Genomic DNA, 19,605 nt, shown 5'->3' on the forward strand with positions numbered 1-19,605 from the left:
TTAATCTGTGAAAAATGACTGATGGTTTGAATTACTCACACATTCAATAGTGTTTCTTGGTGCAGCATGTGCTGCTTACCTGGGACGTTCCACACACGCTGTAGTTAAAGGAAACGTCCACCCTGAAGCACTCTGCTTGTTAATTTCAGCAGTATCAAGGCAATCTCGAGCAAAAGGGTATAAGCACCCCTGTTGGCTCCTAAAAACCAAACAGCACAAGCTTCTTGTCTTAAATTTTCCAGGAACGTTCATTAGTGAGAGATCAAGTGTAAACGCTGCACTCCAGAATCCACCGCAGCCGAGTTGTGGCAGAGATGCAGTTTTGCCAGTTACTGATGTATGGTGTTAATTGATTAATCTGTCCAGCTCTCACCACATCAAAGGACTAAAGCTCTGCTGCACTGCTCTCGTCGGGTAATCAATTGACAATGGGTCAGTCGCTTCAACTGGATACAAAAGAATTTATTCATAAATTGTTTGAGCATTTAAATCTGTTAACAAATGTAAATCTCGACTTGATCACAATTTGCATGGATCACTGCACATTTATTATATGCACATTCAATTGTCTTTTAAAAAAAAAAAAAAAAAAATTAAAACATTCAATTATAAAAAAACAAACGGCACTCTGTAAACGCAGGGTGGACCAGTCAGTCTGTGCACAGCTGAAAGATGTAAACAAATGCCTCAGGTGATGGAAGATTGGTGCATGATTTATTATTAATGTCAAATGTTAGATTAAATATTTTTACTGGCTTGGAAGGGAGTCAAAATAACCGACATCCATCTTTCAGACTTTATCCTTATCCATCGTTTCGTGCTCCCAGCTGTTTTGTTTTTTTAATTTAATGTTGCGGGCGTCGCTACATGCGAACGAGCTGTGTCGAGAACGTGCGATCGACATATGCGCACGAGCACGAAGAAAATCAACCTTTCAGAGACTTCTGTAAATCTGTCTGAACGTTTTAGTTTGGTTTGATTTACACACAACTCCATTAAAAGACTGATAAACGAGGTCCGTTATGGGTAATGTGCAAACTCGAAGGGAAAATAGACCGTGTTACTGGCGCAAGTCTAAACAACTCGGAATTTAACCAAGAAAAATCTTATTGTTGATTATAAAAGATGAAGTCATGCAAGATGTTCTTAAAATGGCTTTTACAGACAGCAGAATGGAGCCTGACCAGGCATGGTTTCATCCTTTAGAAACTCACCATATAATGGCACATTTGTAAACCTGCCCCAATCAAGCAACTGAATGAACAATATGCATATGAATAAAACCAGGATCAGGGCTATAATTACACAAGAACACAGAGGTATTGACTAAAAATCATGTACAATTGCATAGCTGCATCCCAAGGACAAAAAGTCCCACTGAACAACTCTCATTTGTTGCAATTAATTGATAATTACTTAAACTCGCTCCAACTTTCTTTAGAGACAAAATACGATTCAGAAAGAATCTGATGCACGTGTACTTATTGCGCCGTGTAAATGTGGAATGCTTCATTCATCTCGGTGCAGATGTGAAAGTGATCAGCACTGCAGCAAAGAAAAGACGGGGACGGGGAGTTTCTCTGCTCCGCGGAGGTCCTTTAGTTCGATCACCACCAAGCAGCCCAGCACCTGAGCCTTCTGCTTCTTCATCAGCTCACACGCTGCACACAGTGTCCCTAATGAAAGCACAGGACATTTATTGTTTATGTACTGAAAAAATAAAGCACAAGAGACACACATCAAGTTTTGCCACTCTTCATTTTCTTGCTATCTGACTATATTATGAGGATGAGGAAAGCTTAAGAAAAAAAAAAATACGTTAAACAGAAGATAAATTCTTCCAAAGAATCATCTATGGCATGTAACCTAAGACTAAAAGAGAAAAGCTAGAGCTGAACATTCCCACTTTCAGACACCTCAAGTAGCTATAGTTAACCGAGCACTACATGAAACTGTTCTTTGTGATGCGAGGTAAAGATTTCACTGGCGTCTCGTAAGAAAGGACACACCTCCGGTAGCCAGCAGGTCATCGATGACGAGAACCTTCTGTCCAGGGTCCACAGCGTCCACCTGAATCTCCACCTCAGCCTGCGATACCCAGTCATGACCAAATAAAGAGGCAATCGTGCAATTTTTCATTTCGACGTTTCATTCAAAGGTCGTTAAATAAAAACACTGCAGTAGCAGCACAAGGTATTAATAATCATCTGTTAAGGAAAGAAATGTTCCACCTCAAAAGGTTTGATCTCGATCGTGTCTGTGCTGATCGAGCACAACATTACTGAGCCAACTAGTTCAGAGATTTCTATATAGTGAGAACATGATATTCAGGACTGTTCTTGAAGGTCTCAGTGTGGATATGCAGGTGTTAGACACCAGCTCCAGTGATGAAAAGGGGTGAAACAGAACTGTTTAGTTGGCTTCTTATCCTTTAGATCCTCATTATTATTCAGTCTTGTTCTTATTAGTGGTGTATTAGTCTCGTTATTCGATTATTTCACAAGCCTGATATGGCACTATGAATTACATGAATTCAAATCAGTTTATTTTCCCCGGTATTTATTCCATAGTTCTGACCAAGCACCATAAATCGTTGGCCAACATGCCCTTTAGACCACGAGCCAGCCGTCACTGTGCTTTATAGAATCTTGCACACAGACATTAATGCACTTCTTCGCAGCTTTTGGCGTGTGTGAACAAAATACTCAAATTTGGACCGATCGTCAGTTGCTTGATCATCTGTAGTGTACTATGTAATCCTTCCCACGCTGTCTTTCCAGAGAGTTGTTTTCTTACATACAGTAGGTAGGTAAGGTGTATGCTCGCTCTGCAAGACTATCAGACAGAACTTTCCTGTTATCTTGTACGGACAATGTGTACTTTGTATATGCACGCCCTGCCGTTCTGTGCTGATCCTCTGGATATGGAATTGATGACTCGACGCCAAGTTTTGATTTGACTGGATTTATATATCCATACACCGAGTACCCAGTTTATTACAGTACGCCTATTTGCATGTTACACATAATTTGGCCTACAGAACCTACTAGAATTCTGTATAAATTCTACAAGAGGCTGGATCCAGTTCTGAGAACTGATGACTGTGCAGGCCAAGATATGCTTGAAGTGTGAATACACTGCAAGACGGGACAAACTCATGCTAGGCGATTACGTGCAGCGACCACCATTCTCTTCTCATCACACAGGCTGGCTCTATGGACTCTGATTCTGTCCGATGTTTCGTCCATTCTTCCCCTGTTCCCACCAGGCAACCCGTCCCCACTGCAGAGGCGTTCTCTTTATTTTACCTTTGACAACATCTGCACCTGAACTATCGCTGCTCATTCTAAACAAAGTCCAGTTAGTGGACAGAGAACACAAATATTGTATTTGGTTGCAAATTCCACCATGTGTATTATTTGTTTGTCCAAAGTATTACAGATTGGTGCTTTTTAACACCATTTTTGTAATCTTCTGAAATTGTTTGCTCAGATCAGACAGCTGTTTGAATGTGGCTTGATCAGTAGGACAGATCTAACATCCTCCAAAGTCAGTAAAGTCTTTCCACTTGCCCTTTCCCAACATTCAACTGAATCCCTAAGTGACTCTAGAATAGGGATGTCACGAGAACTGATACTTCAGTACCAACATTCTTAAAACGTGACGGTACTTGTTTTTCTGGAGTAGCGTTGGAAGCGATTTTAATGAAGGTACCGAGGTTGCAATTCTTCCGGACCTGATGGGGGCAGCAAATACGCGCAGGTGTTTTAGTCGGTCCACAAGCGGTGATGAACAACAACAACTACAAGCACATGGGAAAAACTACAGGAGTTTAGCTCCACCGCGACTCGATGAGAGGAAAGGTGGTATGGAATATGGAAATACTTCGATTTCGAGGCGGATAACAACAAACATAATTGATGCTGTGAAGCCGGTGTGCAACCGATGCTATCGTTCATTTCAAACAAAGCGAGGAAACACCTGGAATTTGGCGAAGCACCTGAAAGACGGTCCTATATTACGTTTGTTTGCGGCGGCTGGCATTGTGGTCCTGAAACTAGCTAACGTGGCCATGTAATGTTAGCGATAGCCTGTTATTTATTAATGACGCGAACGCATTGCAATGTCATAAACTACCTCCTAATGGGCCACCATGCATCGCCATTCAGCCCGTGTCCTGTCAGCTAAATGTAGCCTAATGTCACAAATAATTATTCAAATGTTCATGCTTTTAATAAATCTTTTTGGCCTTCCACCATATCAGTGAATTTAAACTAATGCTTGCATTCAGAGTATAAGGGATGTGTGTGTGCACGCGTTTAGGAGTGCTGCACCGCCATTGTAGCCTCCACTCATCGTCAGACAGTGTTTGATAACCTACCCCCCCCCCCCCCCTCTCTCTCTCTCAGGAGGATGTCCTCCAGGAGAGTTTTTAATTAAATTTATTTTTATACCACACCATGGTATCGTGTACTTTTGGTGGTATCGGTACCAACTACTAGATTTTTGGTATCGTGACATCCCTACTCTAGAAACCCTGCTCTCCCTGGTTTGCACTGTATACACCGTAATCCTATAACAAACGACTTGATGGAATGCGCCATCTGTGTGAAGACAGACAATTGTTAAGACAGAAGATATTTGCGTAGCACTGTATAATATATATTTAAAAAATCCTGTCACACCCTCTTTTCTTTCTCTTTTCTCAGATACCATCATACTAGTGGTAAAGTGAACTTTAAGGGTTTCGCTGTTCCTAAGACCACACTCGTATGTGTTGGAATCGGTTACTATTCCGACTTAGGCTTTGTGGCTTCAGGTGCTCTTCTCAATAATGGCATTAGCTCAGATTTAACCTTTCACATTAGTGTCTGGATCGGGGGGTCCCATGAGAGCGTCGTTGTTTTCCCCCATTCTCAGTGGTTCTTCCCATCACTTGGTTGTTTGTCTGAGTTTCTACCACAGCACTGTCGAATTCTCGATTCTGATTGGCGGACAGACGTTCTGAGGTGTGCAGTTATTTTTCAAATAGTAAAGTAGTTCCAGTCAGGTCTTGACCGCATTACAGTTCTAGATCACTTCGCCAAGTGAACTGAAATAACAGAAAAGTTAGCCTACTGTCCACCACAGCACACAGATTTAACAACATGCAAAATGACAGACGATTCAGATTTTACAGACATATTTAAGTAATAATTGACGATGGGCCGTTTAATTATTAGAAAAATAACGCGCACCTGAGGTGGTAATGCGGCCAGGAAGCGAGGTGGTGGTTTGAGCAGTTACAGAACAGAGAGAGATCGAGAGATAAGCCAGTGAACAAGTTTAAATATTTATTTATTCGTTGTATATTCTGCAGTAATAAAAATGAAAAACCCTGTGAATAAGTAGGCCTATCAATATTTATTTATTTGTTCTATTTTTATATTACCGGCATTAAACGAAAAAAAAACAACAACAACCTGAATCTCTCTCTCTCTCTCTCCAATAACTGCATATCAGTGGCTCAAGCCTCTGTTACGATCTCTAAAATGACATTTAGGAATTAGCAACGGAAGCTTGAGATGGGATGAGTAATAAAATTAGTTCCACACGCAGGAGCGTTTTAGACATAAAGACTGATAAATGTCTGGAAATATAAGATCTGAACAATGTCTTGAGGTGTGGTCACTGTAAGCAGAATAATGCGCACCGAGGTGTAGCAGCCACTCCGTTTTGCGTCGCACTAATAATTCAACCGTCCGTCAATTATTCCTTACATACTCTGTTTCTGTCTGGTTCCTACAGGTTCTGGATTGTCTGAAGGACTTCTTTGTACTGTCTGCAACTTAGGTTCTGTCTGGTGTGGTTTAGCCCTACTTCAAATGATCTAATGCTTGTTCTTATGCTGCTGCGATTAAAGCTTCCGTACTGTCTTCCAGACCCCCCCCCTTCTCATCAGTGGTGCAGTCAGGTCCAAAAATATTTGTGCGTTGACAGTTATTGTTGTTTTAGCTGTCTATCACAGTATATTGGAGCTGGAATTAAATAATGAAATGAGCTCATAGTACAGACCTTCAGTGTTAATTTCAGGATACACTATATGGCCAAAAGTATGTGTACGCCAAACAGTCACAGCAATATGTGTACACCTACATCCTGGAGGGTATGGCCAAGGGAAAGCCTCGTAACTAGGGAAAGACTTCCAGTTCATCCATCACAGTTTTTTCCCCACAATCCTGAATTCACCGGTGAGTTCTTGCTTTTTAAAAACTTACCACTGATCACTGAATTTACTGTTGATTGGGAAAAACCTGATGTTTTTGTTGTCTCTCTGATAGGACGTTTAGATTTTTTTCCAGCATAATGATGGCTTGCTTCACTGGCAGTGGCCACTCTTTGAAGTTCAGGCAAAAGTGCAAATGCTACAACTGAATACAACTCTAGTCCTTTTATCTGCTTACTTATAAATGAAATAATGACAGAATAAACACACCACTGGACATGGACCAGCCTGCCGTCCAATTAGCTTTGGTCCATTAAAAACGGGGGTTTGGGGAGTCCACATATAAAGTGCTGTAATTCCTACACTGTTCTCCTGTCTCCTGAGTTGGATGTACATACCCTCAGATTTAAGCTGAATATCTGCACTTGGTAGACGAAACTTTGTCAATGTCCAAATATTGATGAGTCTGACTGTATATTCCACGGAGGAGGTAACGATCCATGTTATCCCCAACCTCTAGCTTATTGCCATTCTCTTAGCAGCACTAAAGGCGCTATGGAACATTTACTGGTGTACTTGTGACATTTCATGTCTCATCGAGAAGAGGGTCACTCCCCCCTCCTTTTGGGTGGTGTATGGTCGTCATGGTGGGTTTGGGCAAGGTACTTTGTGCATTGCGATACGTTTTCATATCTTGACATGTACAGCTTCCGTTTCTTCCCTCGGACAGCTTTTTGTGCCAGTGGGATTCCGAGGACTGGTGAGGCGTACGTCTTAATGCACTTGAGCCGAACAATGGTCCGTGTATTCTTGTTTCAGGAGATGAAAACCAAAAAAGCAATACTGTCTAATAGAGTAAAGCTCAAAGAAGTGAACTGAAAGACAAGTAACAAGTAGCAGAATAGCGATCCTCACCGTGGCATACTCGAGAGTGTACTCTACAGACATTGTGGGACCAGGAAGTTTCCCTTTCTTCCTAACCAAGACAAAGCCGATTCCCAATCTCTGGGCCAAAAGAGGCCCAAACAGAAATCCCCGGGCTTCCAGACCTGCAAAACAAATAATACAAGTGATAACATTATTAATATCGGTCTCTAACAAATCTTACAACAAGAAACAGACTCTTTCAAAGGAGTCCTTTCTTGTAACCTTCAATTAATAATCCTATTTTAACCTACAGCTGAACAGAAGATCTTTGGAGTTACTGGGAACTCTTTCTGGTCACTAGAAATGCTCCATAACCACTGAACTACCACTGACCCTGATAAACATCAATAACATTTTTTTTATTTTTAAGTGCCAGGGAGTCGATTTAATCCTGTTTAAACTGAAGTACTATATAAAAGCCAACATCTGACAATCAGTGGTTATTTTTCACTTAATGGCTTCATTTAATTTCTAATCCGAGTTGAACAGGATTAGTTAAAATGATTTTCTAAAGTGGTTTTAAGGGCAGCTGAGACATGCAAGTATTAGCTGTAGCATGCAACTTCCTGGAAGCGCACCAAGGTTGCTCTTTAAATTGAAGGCAAACTGTCTCTTTAGACAAATGCTGGACATTGCCAGAGCAAGTCAAGATTATGAGGAATAGAAACAAGCATAAATCTTTCATGAGTTATTAAAGCGGTGAAGAAGTGACCATCCCATTGAACTGGCTTTTAAAGCTCATAAAAGAGTCCAGGAAAGGCTCGCTATCTTCGCACGCTAATGTGAAGCATCATTTATGTCAGAATGAACTACAACAGTGCGTGGTGCGTTTTACCGTAACAAACAGATATTTCCTATAAACGCCACAAGGAAAGAAACCACAAGGCTGCAATGTGACTTAAGCAAGATCACATGAGGAATGCTGTTATGCTGAATGTCAGCACATCAATGATCGATCAAATGGTAGCATTATTTCACATTAAATTCTCAATCATGGTTAAATGGATGTTTGTATGCACGTGTGTGTGTGTGTGAGTAGATAAAGGTTACAGATTACTTAAATGGGAACTAACTAGTATTTCTAGGCCTGCTAGATTTAATTAAAATGAGATAACATATGAAAAATCTCCTACTTTATATATTTTATATTTATTTTCCATCCAGATAAGCCACGTAGGCATTTTTTTGTTGTTTTTTTACATACCAATCTGATCATTTTAGTTTTGTACAGACACACATCTGCAATTTTCTCTGCAGATGTCATCTTGCTTTATGGGGGGGGGGGGGGGGTGATCAAAGGAGCTGTTATAATGGTATAAAGTGTTACTTTATACATTCATTACTTTATAAATTCACAAATAAATAAGATCAACTTTTAGTTTTCTATACATAATGACTATATGCAGCACTGAACAAACCTTAAATAGCCAAGTTTAAACACTGGTACATTAATACTGTTAATGATTTAATTGTTTAATCATTTAGGGTTAATACATTTATCAACATTTATCATTAGATATTTAAGATGCCGGCCATGTACGCAAACAAACTCGCTACTCCTGTGGTAACTGTAGTGCTTTCTGGATGTGAGAGTTTCACCAACGAGGAGACCCGTCCCCTGATAAACTAATCCAATCCTAATAGGGCTAATGTCAACGTAGGGCTGCACGATTATGGTCAAAATGATCATCACAATTATTTTGATCAATATTGAGATCACGATTATTCATTGATTTTAGGGACAACATATTCTTATTGCACTTTCTCATTTAAATAAACAGACCGCTGCTTTCACCTCCATGTTGTGCTACATTCCTGCTAATGTACAAATCTTTGCATCAAATTAGACTGATCCTTAAAGTGCATCATCTCGTAGAAGCAAAATATCAATAAAATGGTACCCAAAATATAGGATAAGTAAAAATAAAAATACCAGCAACCAAATGAAAACATGCAATCCAATATAACAATTCAGGCCTGTGCAGAAAAGACAATAACAGTGTTTACAGGAGGAGAGACGCAGACAAATCACCCAACAGAGCGGTGACGCAGAGACATTTTGTACCGGAACCCGGAAGTTATCATCACACCGGTTCCCTCGACAAAAACCCAATAGGATTTTCACATAGACTTTTGGATTATTGCAGAAAATAAACTGTGATCAAAAGTTTACAACACATTTTGTGCATCAAGATCATTTTCACAAATGAACTCAACTTTTATGAAGTTTGAAACCTAAACACAATCTCCAGAAATAAACAGCTAACCGTACGCTATAAACGAACTACACCACAGTCGCTCGACCTCAACGTCACCATCACCGAGCTTTAGAGAACTTTTCTAAACTTGATCTAAAACATTTTCCATTATATGGATTTACTTTCTGGATGAATCTTAATCCACATTTTTGGGGGGAATTGTGCACAGCACACATGAACCCGTTTATCTGCAAAGACTTTTCCTGTTCGGTGTCATGACGTTTAATGTCCCCGACAACATGTGTAGTGCCATTTAGCAACATGTTAGTGTCATGATTTCCCCTTGCACAAGCGCTGGAGCTCGCAGCGCACTCTGAAACCCGAAGCGAAGTCGCAGCGCAAGCGCTAAAATGCTAACACGTTTCCAGGTTTCGGCATTACAAAATGACGTCATCTCTGCGCCACTCTATGGTGACTGGCTGTAAGTTTACAAAGCGCTTGATTTGATCTGCAGGAGTTTTCTATGAGCGGAGGACGAACTTTAAACGATATTTGATTATATCTTTTCATGTGACAACGCTGAAGAAATGACACTTTGCTACAATGTAAAGTAGTGAGTGTACAGCTTGTGTAACAGTGTAAATTTGCTGTCCCCTCAAAATAACTCAACACACAGCCATTAATGTCTAAACCGCTGGCAACAAAAGTGAGTACACCCTTAAGTGAAAATGTCCAAATTGGGCCCAATTAGCCATTTTCCCTCCCCGGTGTCATGTGACTTGTTAGTGTTACAAGGTCTCAGGTGTGAATGGGGAGCAGGTGTGTTAAATTTGGTGTCATCGCTCTCACACTCCCTCATACTGGTCACTGGAAGTTCAACATGGCACCTCATGGCAAAGAACGCTCTGAGGATCTGAAAAAAAGAATTGTTGCTCTACTTAAAGATGGCCTAGACTATAAGAAGATTGCCAAGACCCTGACACTGAGCTGCAGCACGGTGGCCAAGACCATACAGCGGTTTAACAGGACAGGTTCCACTCAGAACAGGCCTCACCATGGTCGACCAAAGAAGCTGAGTGCACGTGCTCAGCATCATATCCAGAGGTTGTCTTTGGGACATAGACGTATGAGTGCTGCCAGCGTTGCTGCAGAGGTTGAAGGGGTGGGGGGTCAGCCTGTCAGTGCTCAGACCATACGCCGCACACCGCATCAAATTGGTCTGCATGGCTGTCGTCCCAGAAGGAAGCCTCTTCTAAAGATGATGCACAAGAAAGCCCGCAAACAGTTTGCTGAAGACAAGCAGACTAAGGACATGGATTACTGGAACCATGTCCTGTGGTCTGATGAGACCAAGATAAACTTATTTGGTTCAGATGGTGTCAAGCGTGTGTGGCGGCAACCAGGTGAGGAGTACAAAGACAAGTGTGTCTTGCCTACAGTCAAGCATGGTGGTGGGAGTGTCATGGTCTGGGGCTGCATGAGTGCTGCCGGCACTGGGGAGCTACAGTTCATTGAGGGAACCATGAATGCCAGCATGTACTGTGACACACTGAAGCAGAGCATGATCCCCTCCCTTCGGAGACTGGGCCGCAGGACAGTATTCCAGCATGATAACGACCCCAAACACACCTCCAAGACGACCACTGCCTTGCTAAAGAAGCTGAGGGTGAAGGTGATGGACTGGCCAAGCATGTCTCCAGACCTAAACCCTACTGAGCATCTGTGGGGCATCCTCAAATGGAAGGGGGAGGAGCACAAGGTCTCTAACATCCACCAGCTCCGTGATGTCATCATGGAGGAGTGGAAGAGGACTCCAGTGGCAACCTGTGAAGCTCTGGTGAACTCCATGCCCAAGAGGGTTAAGGCAGTGCTGGAAAATAATGGTGGCCACACAAAATACTGACACTTTGGGCCCAATTTGGACATTTTCACTTAGGGGTGTACTCACTTTTGTTGCCAGCGGTTTAGACATTAATGGCTGTGTGTTGAGTTATTTTGAGGGGACAGCAAATTTACACTGTTACACAAGCTGTACACTCATTACTTTACAATGTAGCAAAGTGTCATTTCTTCAGCCTTGTCACATGAAAAGATCTAATCAAATATTTACAAAAATGTGAGGGGTGTACTCACTTTTGTGAGATACTGTAAATGTAACACTCGCTCTACAGACTTCATCAAGGACCTATTTAAGTGCAGCATAACACACTGAGAAACCAAGAAGAGATCAAAACAACCAAATTTGCAGTCAACAAAATGGACAAGAGAACGTGACATGGATCGCACAATTCTCTTCTCATGCTCCGCTGCCACGCTTGTAAAACACGTCACTTCCACCAAGTCTTCTCAGTGTCTCCAACACTGTAGTAACTCCTCATCTGACCTAAATGATCAACTCCACCCAGTTTAGAATCGTGATCTATAAAAGGCTCCGACACTGTGATGGTTTCAGATGGCGTGAATTTGGAGCATTTCTTTTTTCCCCCAAATTTTGTATCTACTGTAGAAGTGGTATAGAAAACAGTTCTTTTATCCCTCCACCTGCACACTATAACGGTGTCACTGTCGCACCGCTCGATTCCCTAGCCTTTCTTCGGCTCGCTGCTTCTGAGGTTTAGCGGTAACTGCATCTTGTTCGGTCTGAAATTGTGTGTGGTCGGTTGTATGTATCAGCATGCAGCAAATTCCTCACAGGGGAAACGGATGAAAAGTAATGTTCAGCAAATAGACTGTGGTGAGACAATGCAGAGCTTCACATTCACTCCACGAGTGCATTATAAACCACCCACTTTTTTGGTTCTCCTTTCCCGTATAGACATTAAAGTGAATCACCCAGACACCATATTTTGATCTTCCTTTTTCAGCGGTTCTCTGGGCATGTACTGCTTCCGTCCGAGTCGGTCTTCATATTTAATACAGCTTCCCAATGGACATTTTCCTGTAGCAGCCCTAAGAATGGATGAATGGGTGAACCCTCTATCCTGTAGTGTGGCACTGGATTGTTATGTGCTAGAAGTATATTACACATCGCACAAATCAGCTAGAGACCATCGTTCTGGCTACCTCCGTGACTCATACTGCTTAGCTCAAGTAATCCATCAGGGAAAGAACACAATGTATTTCTACAAGTCTATTAATTCTGAAGAAGGCCATCATGTCCTCCACAGTTCTCTCATACAATGAGCTCAATAGATAATAGTGACGAAGCGCAATAGTGAAAGGACGGACAAGGGGGCTGGCAAAAGTGCAGTGTTATCACCACTCTCTATGGCCTCAGAAAACCTAGTCATGGATGTCCTACAGAAAAGCTGTAAATAAAATGAAAATCAGTCCGTACAGGGTTTTTTTTTGTGATCGTTGTGGTCAAAAACGTGTGCGATGCAACTTGTGGAGTTTCTGTGCTTTTTTGGGGGGGAAACTACTTGAAATGGAAAAAAAATGCAATTGCACGAAATTGTTTTGCACTGTTTTTCACCGTGATGTTTGCTGGTAAATGCTTTTTAGCTGTACTCATGTTTGACGCACGTGAATCAAAGAGGGCTTTGACTGAATGCCCGTTGTCATGATGTCATGTGACGCGTCTTGGCCCAAATCCGCAGAAAATCTGTGGTCATTTTGAAAAACTGTACACAAGATTGTAAGCTCCGCCGAATATTGCGGAGTTTGCTTGATTCTACATAAATTTCTTCTATCACAAAAGCCTGGAAGGACAGATTAAACGCAAGATATACAAGAAAAGGCTAAAAAAAACATTTTGCTCTAGGTTACTAGTATGAAATAAGGCTGGAGTTTCCCAATCCAGTTCTCTCCAGAGCTGGAGAGCGACAATCAGTACCCAGAATGCACATTTCTGTACCGCTGATTACCCAAAAAATCTTTAAATAAATAAATAAACTTAATAAAAAAGAAAAAATATGCCAAGCATGTTCTTCTCATTCTGTGTAGGTTGCATTTAAACGTTCTTCATTTCAAAATGAAAAATTGGGAAAACAAGGAAACATCTTTTATTTATTTTAATTGTATTAAGTTTATTATTTCATTTATACTACTTACTAAATTGGATAATTGTTGGTTTTTTTTTTTTTTTTTGGGGGGGGGGGGGGGGTCAACACTTTTTTATTTTCTTGTTTCACCACACAAAGTCCATCCGTCGATCCATCCATCTTCTATACCTCTTATCCTACAGGGTCACGGGGAAGCTTTTCTCATTTGTAAATCGCTTTGGATAAAAGCGTCTGCTAAATGAATAAATGTAAATGTAAATGTAAGCTGGAGCCTATCCCAGGGGGTATGGGGTACAAGGCGGAGTACACCCGGGACTGGGTGCCAGTCCACTGCAGGGCAATCACGTACATACAATACGGACACTTTGGACATGCCAGTCAGCCTACCATGCATGTCTTTGGACTGGGGTAAGAAACCGGAGTACCCGGAGGAAACCCCTGCAGCACGGGGAGAACACGCAAACTCCGTCACTCTCTTGCTGTTGCTTTTAAAAAGCGTGTAGTGATCCAGATTAGCAGTACCTCCTGCCCTAACAGCGTGACACTAGACAGCTGATTGGAAGGTTGTGAGTTCCAAGCACCGCCCAGCTGACTTGCTCTTAACATTTAACTCATCATGTGTATCCTGCATCAATCGTAAGTCGCTTTGGATTGAAGCTTCAGCCAAATGAGCAAACGTAAGTGGTAATGCAAATACAATGTAGAACCTGGTGTCTTACAGCACTGTAAATCCTCTAAATCATTAGTAAACAACCAACAAACAACCTGATTTAGCGGCACAACAATTGAAAGAGGAAACCGTAACCGTTCACCTGAGTGTCAGAGCAGATGTATTTAAACGGGGGTTTAAATTATTTTTCTCTGTCAGAAATTGCCCCCTTACATAAATTTACCCCATCAACTGTTCTGCCACCTTACAGCATCAGGGCTCCAGGTTCGAGCCCTATCAAGGTTTGTGCATGTTCTCCGTGTTCCTCAGGGTTTCCTCTCATGTGTGGCGACATCGCCTCCAGGGTTTGTTCCCGACCGACGCCCAGCATACCTGGCATAGTCTGCAGATCCACCTCAACCACGATCAACGTATCCGAATGTATAGAGCACTTATATAAAGCACTTACATAGGGCAGAAATTAGAGACACTGAGGTTAGACCACACGTACTACAAAGTGCTTCCCAAACGCATCATTTTCACTGACGTCGCATAAACAAATCGGAACATTACAAATGACCTTACAAAGCAAAACCCACAAAGTACAGGAGTAAAAGCGTCCGATTCGGTTCTTGTTCTGAGGCTCGGAGGTGAACTGAAGGCTTAAACCAAGAGTAGAGGTTCAGAACTTATTTATTTACTTTAAACAATCAATCTAACAGGACACACCTGGGTAAGAGGAAACACCTGTCACTCACATGGTCCAATTTTTTTTTTTTTGCTCGCCTACAAATCGGGTAGTCTGTATTGTATTTGTATATAATACCCCACTACCACATAATTCTACCACTCCTTCCCCTCATCTTCTTATGTATATACACTTAGGAACACTAAAGTAATACTGGGTGGGGCCTCCCTATGCTCAACCTCAATTCTTCATGGCACTGGATTCCACAAGATGTTGGAAACATTCCTTTGAGGTTCTGGTCCATGTTGATGTGATTGCATCACGCAACTCCTGCAGATTTTTCACTTTCATGCTGCGAATCTCATCCCAAAGGTGTTCTACTGGACTAAGATCTGGTGACTGGGAAGGCCACTGAATTCACAATCATGTTCATGAAACCAGTCTGAGACGACTTTTACTTCGTGACATGCTGGAAGTTGCCATTAGAAGATGGTAAATTGCGGCCATGAAGGGATGCACACGGTCAAAACAATACTCAAATACATTGTGGCATTCAAGTGATGACTGATTGGTATTAACAGGCCCAAAGTATGCCAAGAAAATATTCCCCACACCGTTACACCACCTCCACCAGCCTGGACTGTTGACAAGGCATGTTGGGTCCATGGATTCATGCTGTTGGTGTCAAATTCTGACCCTACAATCTGTGTGAATCAGCAGAAATCGAGTTTCATCAGACTACTCTACATAATTTATAGTTCTCAGCTGTACAGTGTTGGTGAGCCCGTGCCCACTGCAGCCTCAGTTTTCTGTTCTTGGCTGACAGAAGTGGAACCCGACATGGTCTTCTGCTGCTGTAGTGCATCCACCTCAAGGATTGACATGTTGTGCAGTCTGAGATGCTTTTCTGGTCACCACAATTGTACAGAGTGGTTATCTGAGTTACTGTAACCTTTCTGTCAGCTCGACCCAGTCTGTCCATTCTCTGTTGACGTCCCTCATCAACAAGCCATTTCCGTCCACAGAACTGCAGTTCCCTGGATGTTTATTCTTTTTCGCACCATTCTGTGTAAACTTTAGAGACTGCTACGTGTGAAAACCCCAGGAGAAATACTGAAACCAGCCCATCTGGCACCAACAATCATGCCATGGTCAATATCACAGAGATCGAATTTTTTCTCCATTCTGATGGTTGACGTGAACATTATGCGAAGCCGTTGGCCCGTATCTGCATGATTTTATGCCATCTCAGCAATTTCATGTCTTTGTTAAATAGCTTTTTTTAAAAGATCAATTTATCATTAGTGTTAGATTATGCAGAGCATTCCACTGAACAAGTCCATGTGAATGTGTTACTATAGAAAATGTCAAGAAGCATAAATATAAATGTGATGTGGCTTGTTGCAAGATTGATGAATTGATTTGCTGAGATAGAAAATTAAAGTCCCTGAGAAGTGCCTTGAAACTTCGATGTGGATGTGTTGTAATTTCCACAGAAACAGGAAGTCAGGGGCATATCGAGTGGCTCCTCCCACTATTTAAATACATTTTAGGCACATCATTATTTTGTGTTATTATTTTAGGCACATCATTTGTCAATACTCGTGACTTAGATGAAGATCAGATCGCATAAAAATCAGACGCTGTCTTCCACTTTTTAAAATTATTTTCTGAGCTTGTTCCCACCAGTCCCGTTGCATTGTGGGATTGTTTGACTTGTGTAGCGTCCATCGGTTGCGTCCTGCAAAATCTCACCGGAAACAGTACTCCATCCGGGTTCACATACTTAGAATTTGGACACAGTACCCCTCTGGTGCACTGCTTTACAGTGGGTAAGTATGCGGTTTCGGACACAGCCCATTTTTATAATGTTGGGGGCGGGACACTTCAGATTCTACAGAGCATTTGACTGGACAAAAACAAAAATCGGAAGAGACCCTGAAGTGCAAAATGATGTCATCAAAATTGTTGATATCTATTGGTGGTAGAGAGAGACTGTACATTTTGATCTAAATGCATATTTTGTCATTCTTTTGGAGCAGACTAGCTTATAGATTACCTAAAGGCACACATATACTAAAAGCCACAAAAACTTCAATTCTGATTTCATGGGGACTTTAAATCATCACTTTCTGACCAGTCTGATTCAACAGTTTAACAGTGGTGTGGTGGTAAGTAAGTAATGAAGAAAGTAATGAATGAAGTAATGAATGAAGTAATGAATGAAGTAATGAATGAATGAATGAAGTAATGAATAAATGAAGTAATGAAGGAATGAATGAAGGAATGAATGAAGTAATGAAGGAATGAATGAAGTAATGAATGAAGTAATGAAGGAATGAATGAAGTAATGAATGAAGTAATGCAGTAATGAATGAAGTAATGCAGTAATGAATGAAGTAATGAATGAATGAATGAAGTAATGAATGAAGTAATGCAGTAATGAATGAAGTAATGAATGAGTAATTAAGGAATGAATTAAGTAATAAATGAGTAATGAATGAAGTAATGAATGAAGTAACGCAGTAATGAATGCAGTAATGAATGAGTAATGAAGGAATGAATTAAGTAATAAATGAGTAATGAATGAAGTAATGCAGTAATGAATGAAGTAACGCAGTAATGAATGAAGTAATGAATGAAGTTATGAATGAAGTAATGAAGGAATTAATGAATGAAGGAATGAATTAAGTAATGAATGAAATAATGCAGGAATGAATGAAGTAATGATGGAATGAATGAAGTAATGCAGTAACGAATGAAATAATGAAGGAATGAATGAAGTAATGAAGGAATGAATGAGTGATGAAGGAATTAATTAAGTAATGAATGAGTAATGAATGAAGTAATGCAGTAATGAATGAAGTAATGCAGTAATGAATGAAATAATGAAGTAATGAATGAGTAATGAATGAAGTAATGCAGTAATGAATGAAGTAATGCAGTAATGAATGAAGTAATGCAGTAATGAATGAAATAATGAAGTAATGAATGAGTAATGAATGAAGTAATGCAGTAATGAATGAGTAATGAATGAAGTAATGCAGTAATGAATGAAGTAATGAATGAGTAATGAATGAAGTAATGCAGTAATGAATGAAGTAATGAATGAGTAATGAATGAAGTAATGCAGTAATGAATGAAGTAATGCAGTAATGAATGAAGTAATGAATGAGTAATGAATGAAGTAATGCAGTAATGAATGAAGTAATGCAGTAATGAATGAAGTAATGCAGTAATGAATGAGTAATGAAGGAATTAATTAAGTAATGAATGAGTAATGAATGAAGTAATGCAGTAATGAATGAAGTAATGCAGTAATGAATGAAGTAATGCAGTAATGAATGAAGTAATGAAGTAATGAATGAGTAATGAATGAAGTAATGCAGTAATGAATGAAGTAATGAATGAGTAATGAATGAAGTAATGCAGTAATGAATGAAGTAATGAATGAGTAATGAATGAAGTAATGCAGTAATGAATGAGTAATGAATGAAGTAATGCAGTAATGAATGAGTAATGAATGAAGTAATGCAGTAATGAATGAGTAATGAATGAAGTAATGAAGTAATGAATGAGTAATGAATGAAGTAATGCAGTAATGAATGAGTAATGAATGAAATAATGCAGGAATGAATGAAGTAATGATGGAATGAATGAAGTAATGCAGTAACGAATGAAATAATGAAGGAATGAATGAAGTAATGAAGGAATGAATGAGTGATGAAGGAATTAATTAAGTAATGAATGAGTAATGAATGAAGTAATGCAGTAATGAATGAAGTAATGCAGTAATGAATGAAATAATGAAGTAATGAATGAGTAATGAATGAAGTAATGCAGTAATGAATGAAGTAATGCAGTAATGAATGAAGTAATGCAGTAATGAATGAAATAATGAAGTAATGAATGAGTAATGAATGAAGTAATGCAGTAATGAATGAAGTAATGAATGAGTAATGAATGAAGTAATGCAGTAATGAATGAAGTAATGCAGTAATGAATGAAGTAATGCAGTAATGAATGAAGTAATGCAGTAATGAATGAAGTAATGCAGTAATGAATGAAGTAATGAAGTAATGAATGAGTAATGAATGAAGTAATGCAGTAATGAATGAGTAATGAATGAAGTAATGCAGTAATGAATGAGTAATGAATGAAGTAATGCAGTAATGAATGAGTAATGAATGAAGTAATGCAGTAATGAATGAGTAATGAATGAAGTAATGCAGTAATGAATGAGTAATGAATGAAGTAATGCAGTAATGAATGAAGTAATGAATGAGTAATGAATGAAGTAATGAATGAATGAAGTAATTAATAAATGAATAAATGAAGTAATGAATGGATGGATGAAGTAATGAATAAATGAACAAATGAAAGAAAGTGTCTTACCCACAATGAGCTCAGTGTGTGGATGGTTTTGCCTCACGTGCTCCTCAAACAGATCTATAACTGCAGCCAGGGCTTTGGGCTCCTTCAAAATAGGGCAAATATCCCTAAAATGAAAGGAAATAATTAACCATAGCATTATGAGACGTTATATTAAGTAAGTGTGCTCGTTTAGGACACTTCAGGTTCTTTAGTAAAGGTGAAAATCTGACATTTATGTATATAAAGCGACTAAGAAGCTAGCGAAACTACACCACAGAACCAGTCAATGTCAAAATAGTTAGCTAACTTCGTTAGCATTCCTGCTCGCAACCAATTACTGCCTAAAAATACTATATTTGTTTTCAAACACTGTAAACATATTGAGAAAACAGACCCACTTGAACACGATGCCTTCGATGGGAAAATCAGGAACGTTTCTTATATGCTGGAAAACAAGGTCCAGTTTCTGTGCGCGCGAGCTATCCGCCATGCTTACACTGACCTGAGGAACCGGGCTGTGTCTCAAATCGACGCCTAGCTCTGTAGTGCACACTGAAGAA

General features: G+C 40.1%; 1 protein-coding gene and 1 long non-coding RNA gene across 2 annotated transcripts; one reads left to right on the forward strand and one right to left on the reverse strand.

Annotated features, from left to right (window-relative positions):
• Window positions 1-1,144: 1,144 nt before the first annotated feature.
• aprt (adenine phosphoribosyltransferase) lies at window positions 1,145-19,544 on the reverse strand. Its single transcript, NM_001200489.2, is given in 5 exon segments — window positions 1,145-1,676; window positions 2,010-2,088; window positions 7,121-7,254; window positions 19,067-19,170; window positions 19,444-19,544. Coding segments are annotated over 5 exon segments (546 nt in total). The 5' UTR covers window positions 19,536-19,544; the 3' UTR covers window positions 1,145-1,539.
• On the forward strand, window positions 4,564-4,745 carry LOC124626406 (uncharacterized). The gene is made up of 2 exons (XR_006981191.2): window positions 4,564-4,645; window positions 4,710-4,745. It is a non-coding gene; the product is annotated as an uncharacterized LOC124626406 (long non-coding RNA).
• Window positions 19,545-19,605: the final 61 nt, after the last annotated feature.

Source organism: Ictalurus punctatus, chromosome 27 (assembly GCF_001660625.3).
Source record: "Ictalurus punctatus breed USDA103 chromosome 27, Coco_2.0, whole genome shotgun sequence".
Lineage (NCBI taxonomy): Eukaryota > Metazoa > Chordata > Actinopteri > Siluriformes > Ictaluridae > Ictalurus > Ictalurus punctatus.